This window comes from Haematobia irritans, chromosome 1, assembly GCF_050003625.1.
Source record: "Haematobia irritans isolate KBUSLIRL chromosome 1, ASM5000362v1, whole genome shotgun sequence".
Classification (NCBI taxonomy): Eukaryota; Metazoa; Arthropoda; class Insecta; order Diptera; family Muscidae; genus Haematobia; species Haematobia irritans.
In genome coordinates this window covers 215,862,900-215,878,461 of record NC_134397.1, presented here as the reverse complement: position 1 = coordinate 215,878,461, position 15,562 = coordinate 215,862,900, and the positions used below count along the sequence as shown (strand labels likewise).

Here is a 15,562-nt window from a genome sequence, read left to right as displayed (position 1 = left end):
CAGGAAGTTAATTTGAGTAAATTTTTTATAACTCGATTTTTTCATATTTTTAATGGGAAATTTAAAATTTTATTGTTTCAAATGGGTTAAAAACGAATTAAAAATTAATAAAATAGTGCAAATTATTTAAAAAAGAAGATAAATCCAGACAAGCGTTATAATGCATTTAAAAATTTAAAAATTATTTATATAAAAATAAAAGTAATCACACTATCAAGCTTGAATTCCATCACGAATAACTTATTATTTCTGAATACAATAGATCATCAGAATATTTTATTAATTTGAAATAAATCAGTCAGCTATCAGAGGAGCAGTTAATAAATTATAGCAACCTCAATTTGGTTGCAATAGATGTCAACCACCCTTTATATGATAATACAATAAATGAATGGTTTGCTATATTTTGACATATACATAAGACAAATCTACGAAGTACTTATCATATTTTTCTACTCAATAAGGGCATATTGACCATTCCACCACAGAGCATTACGACCTCTTCCCATAATCAAAATAATGACCTGCATCGCAATCCACTGTGCATTTAATCATTTCGTTGTCTAGGGCCCATCGCATTGTTGAAGCACACATGAATGATGCACAAATCCTAATGCGACAGTCGGGGGTATAAAACAATAAAAACAAAATGCGAAAAACCCAGTAAACTAAAATTTCCAACTGAATGAAGCGATATCCATAGGATTACCCCTCTTAGAAAAACTGAAAACTACTGACTAGACTGACTACTAGAATAATAAATAATTGTAGATATGATTCCAAATGAGATTTTCTCTACTTCAATGATTTTTATTGGCTTGGGGAGAGTTCATTGTATTCGCTGCATTCGAAGGGCGAGGGTGTGACAAACATACGGTTTTTTATTTGGGAAAGTTTTAACGGAAAATAATCATTGGCTATTCTCGTCCCTAAGGAATGTTCTAAGAAAGTGAACAAAAAAAAAAACAAATACACACACAAAACGACAACAGATTTAAGTTCTCCTCGAACCTGTCTTTAGAGATTTTTGGCTTGACGCTTCTGCGAATATTGAGTGTCTCTGCATACTCAGCGACACAGAAGCATAAGCAATAGAAACTTCTTCATTTTCTCCAAAGCTGGATTTATTCTTCGACGTGAACAAGTAACATTATTAAAAAAGGAGAACAAAGAGAAAAACCACTATGGATGACATTATGGAGCTTATGGAAAATGCTGATCCCTTTAGGACATGGTGGCCAGCTATTGGGGCTGTTGTGATTGGCATCATTATTGCAGTGAGGTAAGTTTTCGCTTTCGTTTTTTTTTTTGTGCAATACCTTGTGAGTGATTTAAGGCAAGAGTTCAATAATTTTGTATAATTTGTGGTCCATAGATTATGCATAAAGTATGATGTATGAAACAGGGCTGTGGAGTGGAGCCAATTTTGCTCGACTCCGACTCCGACTCCAGCATTTCTCATCAGTTCGACTCCAACCCCGGAGTCGACTCCGGGTAATATAACTAAATCTCATTTTAATACCACTAATTTGTAGTTCCATTGTGGGGGTACCGTAAATGGATCGATATAAAGTATAGTATATATTTATGTGTGCAAAAAATAGGTCTTAATTTCACATTAGATGCCAATTGAACTCTATATTTGAAATCTAGGGCAATGTTTAATCTATAAAATAATGATATCAATACCCATCATAATATGAGAAGATATCAACAGTATATGTATTTGTGGATCAAAATTATTGTTACAATCTCAAATCCTTTAAATTTGTTGCGAGAAACATAAAGGTTTATATTCCCATATGCATGAATTTGAATCTGAATCGATTTAGACAAAATTGTATATACTTCTACCAAATCTATGTACTTAAAACTTAAATTTAAATTGGCCTTTGTGGTCATATGAGTGTAAATCGGGCGAAAGCTATATATGGGAGATATATCTAAATCTGAACCGATTTCAACCAAATTTGGCGCACATAGCTACAATGCTAATTCTACTCTCTGTGCAAAATTTGAACTAAATCGGAGCAAAAAATTGGCCTCTGAGGTCATATGAGTGTAAATCGTCCTAAAGCTATATATGGGAGCTATATATAAATCTGAACCGATTTCAACCAAATTTGCCAATTTCAACCAAAATGGGGTAAAACTCTGGCTTCTGGGACCGTATTAGTCCATATCGGGCTAAAGATATATATGGGAGCTATATCTAAATCTGAACCGATTTCAATAAAATTTGGCACACTTGACTACAGTACTAATTGTTCTTCTTGTGAAAAATTTTAAGCAAATTAGGGTAAAACTCTGGCTTCTGGGGCCATATAAGTCCATATCGGGCGAAATATATATATGGGAGCTATATCTAAATCTGAACCGATTTCTTCCAAAATCAATAGGTATCTATTCTGAGCCAAAACACATACTTGTGCCAAATTTGAAGTCGATTGGACTAAAACTGCGACCTAGACTTTGATTACAAAAATGTGTTCACGGACAGACGGACATGGCTATATCGACTCAGGAGCCTACCCTGAGCATTTTTGCCAAAGACACCATGTGTCTATCTCTTCTCCTTCTGGGTGTTGCAAACATATGCACTAACTTATAATACCCTGTTCCACAGTGTGGCGCAGGGTATAAAAAGAGAGAGAGAGAGATTGGACCGCAAATCTTTGTTCCGGAAGTAGTGCAAATTTGGATCATATCCAATGAATTTTACATGGGCTTATCATAGGACGGAAGTACTCCATTTTGACATTCTTTGCATTGCTTTAGACGCTGTGCCTTGGAAATTCATTTGGATGAAGAAATTAAAAAAAAAAATAAAAAAACAAGTATATACGGCCGTAAGTTCGGCCAGGCCAAAGCTTATGTACTCTCCATCATGGATTGCGTAGAAACTTCATCTAAACACTGCCATCCACAATCGAATTACTTAAGTTGCGGTAACGCTTGCCGATGGCAAGGTATCTTAAAACCTCCTAACACCATCTTCTAAATTGTATGTAAGTCCATACGTGGTATATATTAAATCAAAAAAGATCGATCCAATACGTATATAATTCAGTTTGACAAAGTAGACATAAAATGTTGACAAAATTTTCTACAGAAATATAATTTTAACAAAATTTTCTATAGAAATAAAATTTTCACAAAATTTTCTACAGAAATAAAAATTTTGACAAAATTTTCTATAGAAAGAAAATTTTGACAAAAATTTCTACAGAAATAAAATTTTCTATAGAAATAAAATCTTGGTAGACTATTTTTGGCTCGAGTGGCAACCATGATTATGAACCGAATAAAATTTTAACAAAATTTTCTATAGAAATAAAATTTTGACAAAATTTTCTATAGAAATAAAATTTTGACAATGATGAAAATTTTTTTATGAACCGAATAAAATTTTAACAAAATTTTCTATAGAAATAAAATTTTGACAAAATTTTCTATAGAAATAAAATTTTGACAAAATTTTCTATAGAAATAAAATTTTGACAAAATTTTCTATAGAAATAAAATTTTGGTAGATTATTTTTGGCTCTAGTGGCAACCATGATTATGAACCGATATGGACCAATTTTTGTGTGATTGGACCAATTTTGGTATGGTTGTTAGCGACCATATACTAACACCACGTGCCTAATTTAAACCGGATCGGATGAATTTTGCTCCTCCAAGAGGCTCCGGAGGTCAAATCTGGAGAACGTTTTATATGGGGGCTATATATAATTATGGACCGATATGGACCAATTCTGGCACGGTTGTTAAAGATCATATACTAACACCATGTTCCAAATTACAACGGGATTGGATGAAATTTGCTTCTCTTGGAGACTTCGCAAGCCAAATCTGGGGATCGGTTTATATGGGGGCTATATATTATTATGAACCGATGTGGACCAATTTTTGCATGGTTGTTAGAGACCATATACCAATATCATGTACCAAATTTCAGGCGGTTCGGATGAAATATGCTTCTCTTAGAGGCTCCACAAGCCAAATCTGGGGATCGGTTTATATGGGGGCTATATATAATTAAGGACCGATATGGACCAATTTTTGCATGGTTGTTAGAGACCATATACTTACATCATGTACCAAATTTCAGCCGGATCGGATGAAATTTGCTTCTCTTTTAGGCTCCGCAAGCCAAATCTGGGGATCGGTTTATATGGGGGCTATATATAATTATGGACCGATGTGAACCAATTTTTGCATGGTTGTTAGAGACCATATACCAATACTATATACCAAATTTCAGCCGGATCGGATGAAATATGCTTCTGTTAGAGACTCCACAAGCCAAATATGAGGGTCCCTTTATATGGGGGCTATACGTAAAAGTGGACCGATATGGCCCATTTTCATTACCGTAAAAGTGGACCGGTATGGCCCATTTGCAATACCATCCAACCTACATCGATAACAACTACTTGTGCCAAGTTTCAAGCCGATAGCTTGTTTCGTTCGGCAGTTAGCGTGATTTCAACGGACGGACGACGAACGGACGGACGGACATGCTTAGATCGACTCAGAATTTCACCACGACCCAGAATATATACACTTTATGGGTCTTAGAGCAATATTTCGATGTGTTACAAACGGAATGACAAAGTTAATATACCCCCATCCTATGATGGAGGGTATAATAAATTTTCTCCAATTTAATTTTTATACCCTCCACCATTGGATGGGGGGTATATTAACTTTGTCATTCCGTTTGTAACACATCGAAATATGGCTCTAAGACCCCATAAAGTATATATTCGGGGTCATAGTGAAATTCTGAGTCGATCTGAGCATGTCCGTCCGTCCGTCCGTCTGTTGAAATCACGCTAACTTCCGAACGAAACAAGCTATCGACTTGAAACTTTGCACAAGTAGTTGTTATTGATGTAGGTTGGATGGTATTGCAAATGGGCCATACCGGTCCACTTTTACGTATAGCCCCCATATAAACGGACCCCCAAATTTGGCTTGCGAATCCTCTAAGAGAAGCAAATATCATCCGATCCGGCTGAAATTTGGTACATGGTGTTAGTATATGGTCTCTAACAACCATACATAAATTGGTCCACATCGGCCCATAATTATATATAGCCCCATACAAACCGATCCCCCGATTTGGCTGGCGAAGCCTCTAAGAGAAGCAAATTTCATCCGATCCGACTGAAATTTGGTACATGGTGTTAACATATGGTCTCTGCTGACCATGCAAAAATTGGTCCACATCTGTCCATAATTATATATAGCCCCATATAAACCGATCACCAGATTTGACCTTCGGAGCCTCTTGGAAGACCAAAATGCATCTGATTCAGTTGAAATTTGGTACGTGGTGTTAATATATGGCCTCAAACACCCATGCAAAAATTGGTCGAAATCGGTCCATAATTATATATAGGCCCTATATAAACCGATCCCCAGATTTGACCTCCGGAGCCTCTTGGAAAAGCAAAATTCATCCGATTCGGTTGAAATTTGGTACCTGAAGTTAGTAATTCAGGAATTGGTTCATATCAGTCCTTAATTATATATAGTCCCCATATAAACTGATCCCCAGATTTGACCTCCGGTGCCCTTCGGAGAAGCAAAATTCCTCCGATCTCGTTGAAATTTGGTACGTGGTGGTAGTATATGATATTTTACAACTATGCCAAAAGTGGTCCATATCAGTCCATAATCATACACGGATGAAAAAGACTGTTTTTCATATGTTTGGCTATAAACATTATATGTTTGGAACACAAATTTTTAAACACAATATTTTTGAGTGCAAGCATATAATGTTCATAAACTAGCATAACATGTTTGGGACATATATGTTAATATGTTAGAACATATTATGTTTGGGACATAAAATGTTTTTAAATATAATATGCTTGGATGCAAACATATATTAATTTAGAAATAGTCTATAAACATATATGTGTTTAGTAGATTGGAGCGCTATTTAACAGGGAGCGATATTGAATTAAGTTGGTGGTTGTTGCTTGTTATTACAAAATTAACATTTTATTTTTCCTTGGGCAATTGATCAGGTATTTCTTTGATCCTTACAAACTGTGTGGTCCGCTGTTCGAATCCCCGTCCGGCAAAAGGTAAAATTAAAATAAAAAAAAATCATACAATTGAATAATTTCTTCTACAATGTTTGTATTACAGAAAAAGGTGCTAAGAACTAAAAAATCTCGTGAAAGTGAGAAAGATGTGGGGGAATATACAATTGGGCAGAAACAAAATTTTGAGCATTCAGGTCGAAAACCTATGTTGTTAGCACCTATATTACCTGTTTATTTTCATAATTCATTATGATTGTAAATATATAAATAAACAAATAAAATTCTGAGCACAATATTGTTTGGGAGAATTTTTTTAAGCATACAATATTTTTGGGTGCAAAATGCTTCCAAACATATTATATGTTCACATAATAACATATTGTTTTTTGGAAGACAACATTATTGAATTTGGATGCAAAAATACAAAATGTTTGGAAATTGACTACCCAAACATATATTGTTTAGACCAATAGGCTTTCAAACATATTATATATTGGAAGAGATCAAACATATAAATGTTTGGGCAATAGCCAAAAATGTATATGCTTGAAGCAAAATATGTTTGGGAGTATATGTTACAGAAGCGATTTTTTGTGAGCGTGTATATAGCACCCATATAAATCGATCCCGAGATTTGGTTTTGGAGCCTCTTGGAGAAGCAAATTTTATACGAGTCAGTTGAAATTTGGTACATTGTGCTAGTATATGGCCGTTAACAACCATGCCCAACTCGGTCCATATCGGTCTATAGATATATAAGCGACCCCCATATTTCAATTCTGGCTCTCTACGTATTGTCTAATATGTACCACGTATGGAATAACTCACAATTTAGAAAACGATGTTAAGAAGTTTTAAGAGACCACAACCCAAATAATTCGATTGTCGATGACAGTCTTTCGTAGAAGTTTCTACGCAATCCATGGTGGAGGGTACATATGATTCGGCCTGGGCGAACTTACGGCCGTATATACTTGTTTATTTTTATTTATTCCATTTGTTATCCCCTGCGCCACACTGTGGAACAGGGCATATGTTTGCAACACCTACACGCTCACAAAAAATCGCTTCTGTAACATATACTCCCAAACATATTTTGCTTCAAGCATATACTTTTTTGGGTATTGCCCAAACATTTATATGTTTGATCTCTTCCAATATATAATATGTTTGAAAGCATATTGGTCTAAACAATATATGTTTGGGTAGTCTAAGTTCCAAACATTTTGTATTTTTGCATCCAAATTCAATAATGTTGTCTTCCAAAAAAAAATATGTTATTATGTGAACATATAATATGTTTGGAAGCATTTTGCGCCCAAAAATATTATATGCTTAAAAAAATTCTCCCAAACAATATTGTGCTCAAAATTTTATTTATTTATTTATATATTTACAATCATAATGAATTATGAAAATAAACAGGTAATATAGGTGCTAACAACATAGGTTTTCGACCTGAATGCTCAAAATTTTGTTTCTGCCCAATTGTATATTCCCCCACATCTTTCTCACTTCCACGAGATTTTTTAGTTCTTAGCACCTTTTTCTGTAATACAAACATTGTAGAAGAAATTATTCAATTGTATGATTTTTTTTTTTATTTTAATTTTACCTTTTGCCGGACGGGGATTCGAACAGCGGACCACACAGTTTGTAAGGATCAAAGAAGTAGCTGATCAATTGCCCAAGGAAAAATAAAATTTTAATTTTGTAATAACAAGCAACAACCACCAACTTAATTCAATATCGCTCCCTGTTAAATAGCGCTCCAAGCTACTAAACACATATATGTTTATAGGCTATTTCTAAATTAATATATGTTTGCATCCAAGCATATTATATTTACATACATTTTATGTCCCAAACATAATATGTTCTAACATATTAACATATATGTCCCAAACATGTTATGCTAGTTTATGAACATTATATGCTTGCACTCAAAAATATTGTGTTTAAAAATTTGTGTTCCAAACATATAATGTTTATAGCCAAACATATGAAAAACAGTCTTTTTCATCCGTGTAGAAGGAGACGAGATAGACACATGGTGTCTTTGGCAATAATTCTCAGGGTGGGTCCCTGAGTCGATCTAGCCATGTCCGTCTGCCGGTCCGTCTGTGAACACATTTTTGTGATCAAAGTCAAGGTCGCAGTTTAAGTCTAATTGCCTTCAAATTTGGCACAAGTTCCTGTTTTGGGTCTGAATAGAACCCTATTGATTTTGGAAGTAATCGGTTCAGATTTACATATAGCTTCCATATATATCTTTCACCCAATATGGACTTATATGGACCCAGAAGCCAGAGTTTTACCTTAGGTTAGGTTAGGTTAGGTTAGGTTATGTGGCAGCCTGATGTATCAGGCTCACTTAGACTATTCAGTCCATTGTGATACCACAGTGGTGAACTTCTCTCTTAGCACTGAGTGCTGCCCGATTCCATGTTAAGCTCAATGACAAGGGACCTCCTTTTTATAGCCGTGTCTGAACGGCGTTCCACATTGCAGTGAAACCACTTAGAGAAGCTTTGAAACCCTCAGAAATGTCACCAGCATTACTGAGGTGGGATAATCCACCACTGAAAATCTTTTTGGTGTTCGGTCGTAGCAGGAATCGAACCCACGACCTTGTGTATGCAAGCCGGGCATGCTAACCATTGCACCACGGTGGCTCACCTGCACCACAGTGGCTCCTCTCATTTTGGTAGATTTTTTTTTGGTATGAGTGGCAACCGTTTTTGGTGTTCGGTCGTAGCAGGAATCGAACCCACGACCTTGTGTATGCAAGACGGGCATGCTAACCATTGCACCACGGTGTCTCCCAAGACTATGTTAAGAAAGTTTTTTATAGAAATAATATTTTGACAAAATTTTCTGTAAAAATAAAATTTTAACAAAATCTTCTATAGAAATAAATTTTTGACAAAAATGGCCTACAGAAATAAAATTTTCGGAAAATGTTCTATAGATATAAAATTTTGACAAAATTTTCTATAGCAGTAAAATAAGATATAGAAACAAAATTTAAATGGAAATAAAATGTTATCAAATTTTTTTATAGAAATAAAATTTTGACCAAATTTTCTATAGAATACTATAGATAAAAAGTTTTCTATAGAATAAATAAATTAAAATATAGAAACAAAATTTGAATAGAAATAAAATTTGAACAGAAATAAAATGTTAACAATTTTTTTTATAGAAATAAAATTTTGACCAAAGTTTCTATAGAAATAAAATTTTGACAAAATTTTCTATAGGAATAAAATTTTGACAAAATTTTCTATAGAAATAAAATTTTGACAAAATTTTCTACAGAAATAAAAGTTTGACAAAATTTTCCATAGAAATACAATTTTGCCAAAATATTCTAGAGAAATAAAATTTTGACAAAATATTCTATAGAAATTCAATTTTGACAAAGTTTTCTATAGAATCAAAATTTTGACAAAATTTTCTATGGAAATAAAATATTGACAAAATTGTCCATAGAAATAAAATTTTGACAACATTTTCTATAGAAATAAAATTTTCTATTTCTATAGAAATAAAATTTTGACAAAATTTTCTACAGAAATAAAAGTTTGAAAAAATTTTCCATAGAAATAAAATTTTGCCAAAACATTCTAGAGAAATAAAATTTTGATAAAATATTCTATAGAAATTTAATTTTGACAAAGTTTTCTAGAATCAAAATTTTGACAAATTTTTCTATAGAAATAAAATTTTGACAAAATTTTCTATAGAAATAAAAGTTTGACAAAAATTTCCATAGAAATTAAATTTTGACAAAATATTTTAGAGAAATTAAATTTTGACAAAATATTCTATAGAAATAAAATTTTGACAAAATTTTCTATAGAAATAAAATTTTGACAAAATTTTCTACAGAAATAAAAGTTTGAAAAAATTTTCCATAGAAATAAAATTTTGCCAAAATATTCTATAGAACTAAAATTTTGACAAAATTTTCTATAGAAATAAAATTTTGTATAGAAATAAAAGTTTGACAAAATTTTCCATAGAAATAAAATTTTGACAAAATATTCTATAGAACTAAAATTTTGACAAAATTTTCTATAGAAATAAAATTTTGTATAGAAATAAAAGTTTGACAAAATTTTCCATAGAAATTAAATTTTGACAATATATTTTAGAGAAATAAAATTTTGACAAAATTTTCTACAGAAATAAAAGTTTGAAAAAATGTTCCATAGAAATAAAATTTTGCCAAAATATTCTATAGAAATAAAATTTTGACAAAATTTTCTATAGAAATAAAATTTTGACAAAATTTTCTACAGAAATAAAAGTTTGAAAAAATTTTCCATAGAAATAAAATTTTGCCAAAATATTCTATAGAACTAAAATTTTGACAAAATTTTCTATAGAAATAAAATTTTGTATAGAAATAAAAGTTTGACAAAATTTTCCATAGAAATTAAATTTTGACTAAATATTTTAGAGAAATAAAATTTTGACAAAATATTCTATAGAATCAAAATTTTGACAAATTTTTCTATAGAAATAAAATTTTGACAAAATTTTCTATAGAAATAAAAGTTTGACAAAATTATCCATAGAAATTAAATTTTGACAAAATATTTTAGAGAAATAAAATTTTGACAAAATATTCTATAGAACTAAAATTTTCTATAGAAATGAAATTTTGTATAGAAATAAAAGTTTGAAAAAATTTTCCATAGAAATAAAATTTTGACAAAATATTCTAGAGAAATGAAATTTTGATAAAATATTCTATAGAAATAAAATTTTGACAAAATTGTCTATAGAAATAAAATGTTGACAAAATTTTCCATGGAAATAAAAATAAAAAATAAAATTGTGACAAAATTTTCTATAGAAATAAAATTTTGACAAAATTTTCTATAGTAATAAAATAAAATATAGAAACAAAATTTTAATAGAAATAAAATGTTATCAAATTTTTTATAGAAATAAAATTTTGACCAAATTTTCTATAGAATACTATAGATAAAACATTTTCTATAGAAATAAAATTGTGAGAAAAATTTCTATAGAAATAAAATGTCGTATGAATTTTACATTATCGTTAGAAGTTGCATCATAATCCTCATCTGTTACTTATCATCTAAGGTAAGTATATATAAACATACCACCATTTTACCTTACATGCCAACGAGGATTCACTTGAACCATCCTTTTTATTGGAATATACCTAAACAATTGTGGCAGCTTAACAAAACAAATTTGAAAATTCTTCCTCTTCCGCTGCAAAAGACGCCAATATAAACTTTGTCCTAAGCATTCATGAGAGCTTTTTGCGTTTGTAATTTAAATATGCAAATGTATTTTGATTTCATTTTAAAAGAAATTTACTCAGATGAGAAAAGAGAACACCGCAAATTTAATGAAGCGCAGAAAAACGAGCATGACAATAAAAACTTGGAAAAACTCCATCAAAATGGGTAGTTATGATAGATATATGGGTTATTCCAATATAAATAGTATAGATTGAGTTAAAAGTTTGTGAAGAACATTGATCTCTAAGGAAAAATGTTTCAACATCGAAATGTCACTCTCATGGTATGGTTTTTTCATGGAATATCCCATATAGCTGTCTCTACGAATATTCTGGTTAGATTTCTTCACAAGCAATTTCCACATATATCAAACGTTTGTCGACTATTTAAATGACGAAGAAGAAGAAGAAGACGAAGAAAAAAAAAACAGCAATGCTCAATAATTGAAGTACATTATTCTCAACATAATGGTATTTTATCAATACGTGAGATGGCAATAACGAAGCGAAAATAAGTAAACCAATTATTGGCAATTTCTAATGGAATGACTAGAGAACGTACTCTGAATGCGACATCGATTAAATTGGGGGAGTATGAGTTTAAGTGTAATTTAGTATTTTTTTTTTATTCTTGGAAATTGTATTGTAATCATATCATATCATACTGTCAGTAACAGGTTCGACGAATCTCAGATACGCCGCATATCGTATCGAATAAAATTTACAAACTTATTCTTGAGAAGCATTAGTAGTGGTAACAAAAGAACGTTTAGCAGTTTAGAAGTTCTGTTCATTCTAAGGACCAATGCTTCAATATAATATATCACTATGCAATGTCATACATATTAATTTAACCCTTTCGAAATTATACGAACAAATTTGGAATATATGTAAAATTGTATTCTTTCCATTACATCTGAAACTAAGGTTGTTTCCAATTAAAGTTGTCTGTTTTAATTAAACGAAGTTTCTTTTGATTCGCTTGTGTGGGTATAATACACTAGTCTATAAATAGATATGATTGACTGTATTGGGTATTTGTGTGCCGATGACGATATTTGCATGTTGATGGGAAAAAGACCTTTACGCCTTAGTTAGTCGACTTACTATATGGATGGGACATGGTTCGATTCTCTATCCAAGCAAAAGGTAAAAATAAAATAAAAAAAAAACATTTTACCATTGAACCAAGGGAGCCACCGTGGTCATGGTTTCAATCCAAGTTTCGACTCGACCGATACTGTAATGATGGTGACATTTCTGAGTGTTTCAAAGCTTCTCTAAGTGGTTTCACCGAAGTGTGAAAAGCCGTTCGGACTCGGCTAAACAAGAAGGTTCCTTGTTGTTGAGCTAATCATAGAATATGGCATCAGTCAGTGATAAGAGAGAATTCACCACTATAATATCGCAATGGACTGAATAGTCTAAGTGAGCTTGAAATTTCGACAAAATTTTCTAGAGAAATACAAATTTGACAAAATTTTCTCTACAAATGAAATTTTGACAAAAATTCCCATAGAAATAAAATTTTGACCAACATTTTCAATATAAATACAATTTTGACTAAATCTTCTATAGAAATAAAATTTTGACAACATTTTCTATAGAAATAAAATGTTGACCAACATTTTCTCTGAAAATAAATATTTTACAACATTTTCTCTAGAAATAACATTTTGACAAAAATTCCTATAGCACTAAAATTTTGACAAAATTTTCTATAGAAATAAAATTTTGACAACATTTTCTATAGAAATGATATATTGACAACATTTTCTATAGAAATAAAATTTTGTCAAAAATTTATATAGAAATAAAATTTTGATCAAATAGAACTTTTTGACAAAATTTTATTTCTATAGAAAAATTTGTCAAAATATCATTTTTATAGAAAATTTTGTCAAAATATCATTTTTATAGAAAATTTTTTCAAAATTTTATTTCTATAGAAATTTTGGCCAACATTTTAATAATATGACCAACATTTTATTACTATAATAAATTTGGTCAAAATTTTATCTCCATAGACATTTTTTTAAATTTTATTTCTATAAAAAATTTTGTCAAAATTTTATTTCTATAGAAAAGTTTGTCAAAATTTTATTTCTGTAAAAACTTTTATCAACATATAATGTTCACAAAATTTTCTAGAGAAATAAAATGTGACAAAATTTTCTATAGAGATAAAATTTTGACCAAATTTTCTATGGAGATATCATTTTGACAAAATATTCTAAAAAAATAAAATTTTGACAAAATTTTCTACAGAAATAAAATTTTGACAAAATTTTTTATAGAAATAAAATTGTGACAAAATTTTCTATAGAAATAAAATTTTGACAAAATTTTTTATTGAAATAAAATTGTGACAAAATTTTCTATAGAAATAAAATTTTGACAAATTTTTCTTTAAAAATAAAATTTAAAAAAAAATGTCTATGGAGATAAAATTTTGACCAAATTTATTATAGAAATAAAATTTTGGTCAAATTTATCTATAGAATTAAAATGTTGGCCAAAATTTCTATAGAAGTAAAATTTTGAAAAAAAAATTTCTATAAAAATGATATTTTGACAAAATTTTCTATAGATATAAAATCTTGACAAAATTTTCTATAAAAATTATATTTTGACAAATTTTTCTATAGAAATAAAATTTTGTCAAAAATTTCTATTTGATCAAAATTTTTTTTCTATATAAATTTTTGACAAAATTTTATTTCTATAGAAAAATTTGTCAAAATATCATTTTTTTACTGTTTTCTAGATTGGTAGAATTCTTCATATTTTGGTAGATTTTGCAAAATAATCATCTCCAAATTATGTATAGAAATCTATAGCAAATATCTATAGAAAATGTTGACAAAAACTTTCTATAGAAATCAAATTATGACAAAAATTTTCTAGAGTAATAAAATTTTGACAAAATTTTCTAGAGAAATAAAAATTTGACAAAATTTTCTCTACAAATGAAATTTTGACAAAAATTCCCATAGAACTAAAATTTTGACAAAATTTTGTATAGAAATAAAATTTTGACCAACATTTTCAATATAAATACAATTTTGACTAAATCTTCTATAGAAATAAAATTTTGACAACATTTTCTATAGAAATAAAATGTTGACCAACATTTTCTCTGAAAATAAAAATTTTACAACATTTTCTCTAGACATAATATTTTGACAAAAATTTTGTCAAAAATTTATATAGAAATAAAATTTTGACAAATAGAACTTTTTGACAAAATTTTATTTCTATAGAAAAATTTGTCAAAATATCATTTTTATAGAAAATTTTGTCAAGATTGTATTTCTATAGAAAATTTTGTCAAAATATCATTTTTATAGAAAATTTTTTTCAAAATTTTACTTCTATAGAAATTTTGGCCAACATTTTAATTCTATAGAAAAATATGACCAACATTTTATTACTATAATAAATTTGGTCAAAATTTTATCTCCATAGACATTTTTTTAAATTCTATTTCTATAAAAAAATTTGTCAAAATTTTATTTCTATAGAAAATTTTGTCACAATTTTATTTCTATAAAAAATTTTGTCAAAATTTTATTTCTATAGAAAAGTTTGTCAAAATTTTATTTCTGTAAAAACTTTTGTCAACATATAGTGATCACAAAATTTTCTAGAGAAATAAAATGTGACAAAATTTTCTATAGAGATAAAATTTTGACCAAATTTTCTATGGAGATAACATTTTGACAAAATATTCTAAAAAAATAAAATTTGGCAAAAATTTCTACAGAAATAAAATTTTGACAAAATTTTTTATAGAAATAAAATTTTGACAAAAATTTTCTATAGAAATAAAATTTTGACAAAATTTTTTATTGAAATAAAATTGTGACAAAACTTTCTATAGAAATAAAATTTAAAAAAAATGTCTATGGAGATAAAATTTTGACCAAATTTATTATAGAAATAAAATTTTGGTCAAATTTACCTATAGAATTAAAATGTTGGCCAAAATTTCTATAGAAGGAAAATTTTGAAAAAAAAATTTCTATAAAAATTATATTTGACAAAAATTTTCTATAGATATAAAATCTTGACAAAATTTTCTATAAAAATTATATTTTGACAAATTTTTCTATAGAAATAAAAATTTTGTCAAAAATTTCTATTTGATCAAAATTTTATTTCTATATAAATTTTGACAAAATTTTATTTCTATAGAAAAATTTGT

General features: G+C 29.2%; 1 protein-coding gene across 1 annotated transcript in view; it reads left to right on the top strand.

Annotated features, from left to right (window-relative positions):
- The first annotated feature begins 855 nt into the window (after window positions 1-855).
- Window positions 856-15,562, top strand: part of naz (nazgul) — a 262,005-nt gene continuing 247,298 nt past the window's right edge. The window contains exon 1 of the mRNA XM_075288437.1: window positions 856-1,282. Coding sequence (XP_075144552.1) covers window positions 1,185-1,282 — 98 coding nt within the window. The 5' untranslated portion in view covers window positions 856-1,184. The remainder of the gene's footprint in view (window positions 1,283-15,562) is intronic.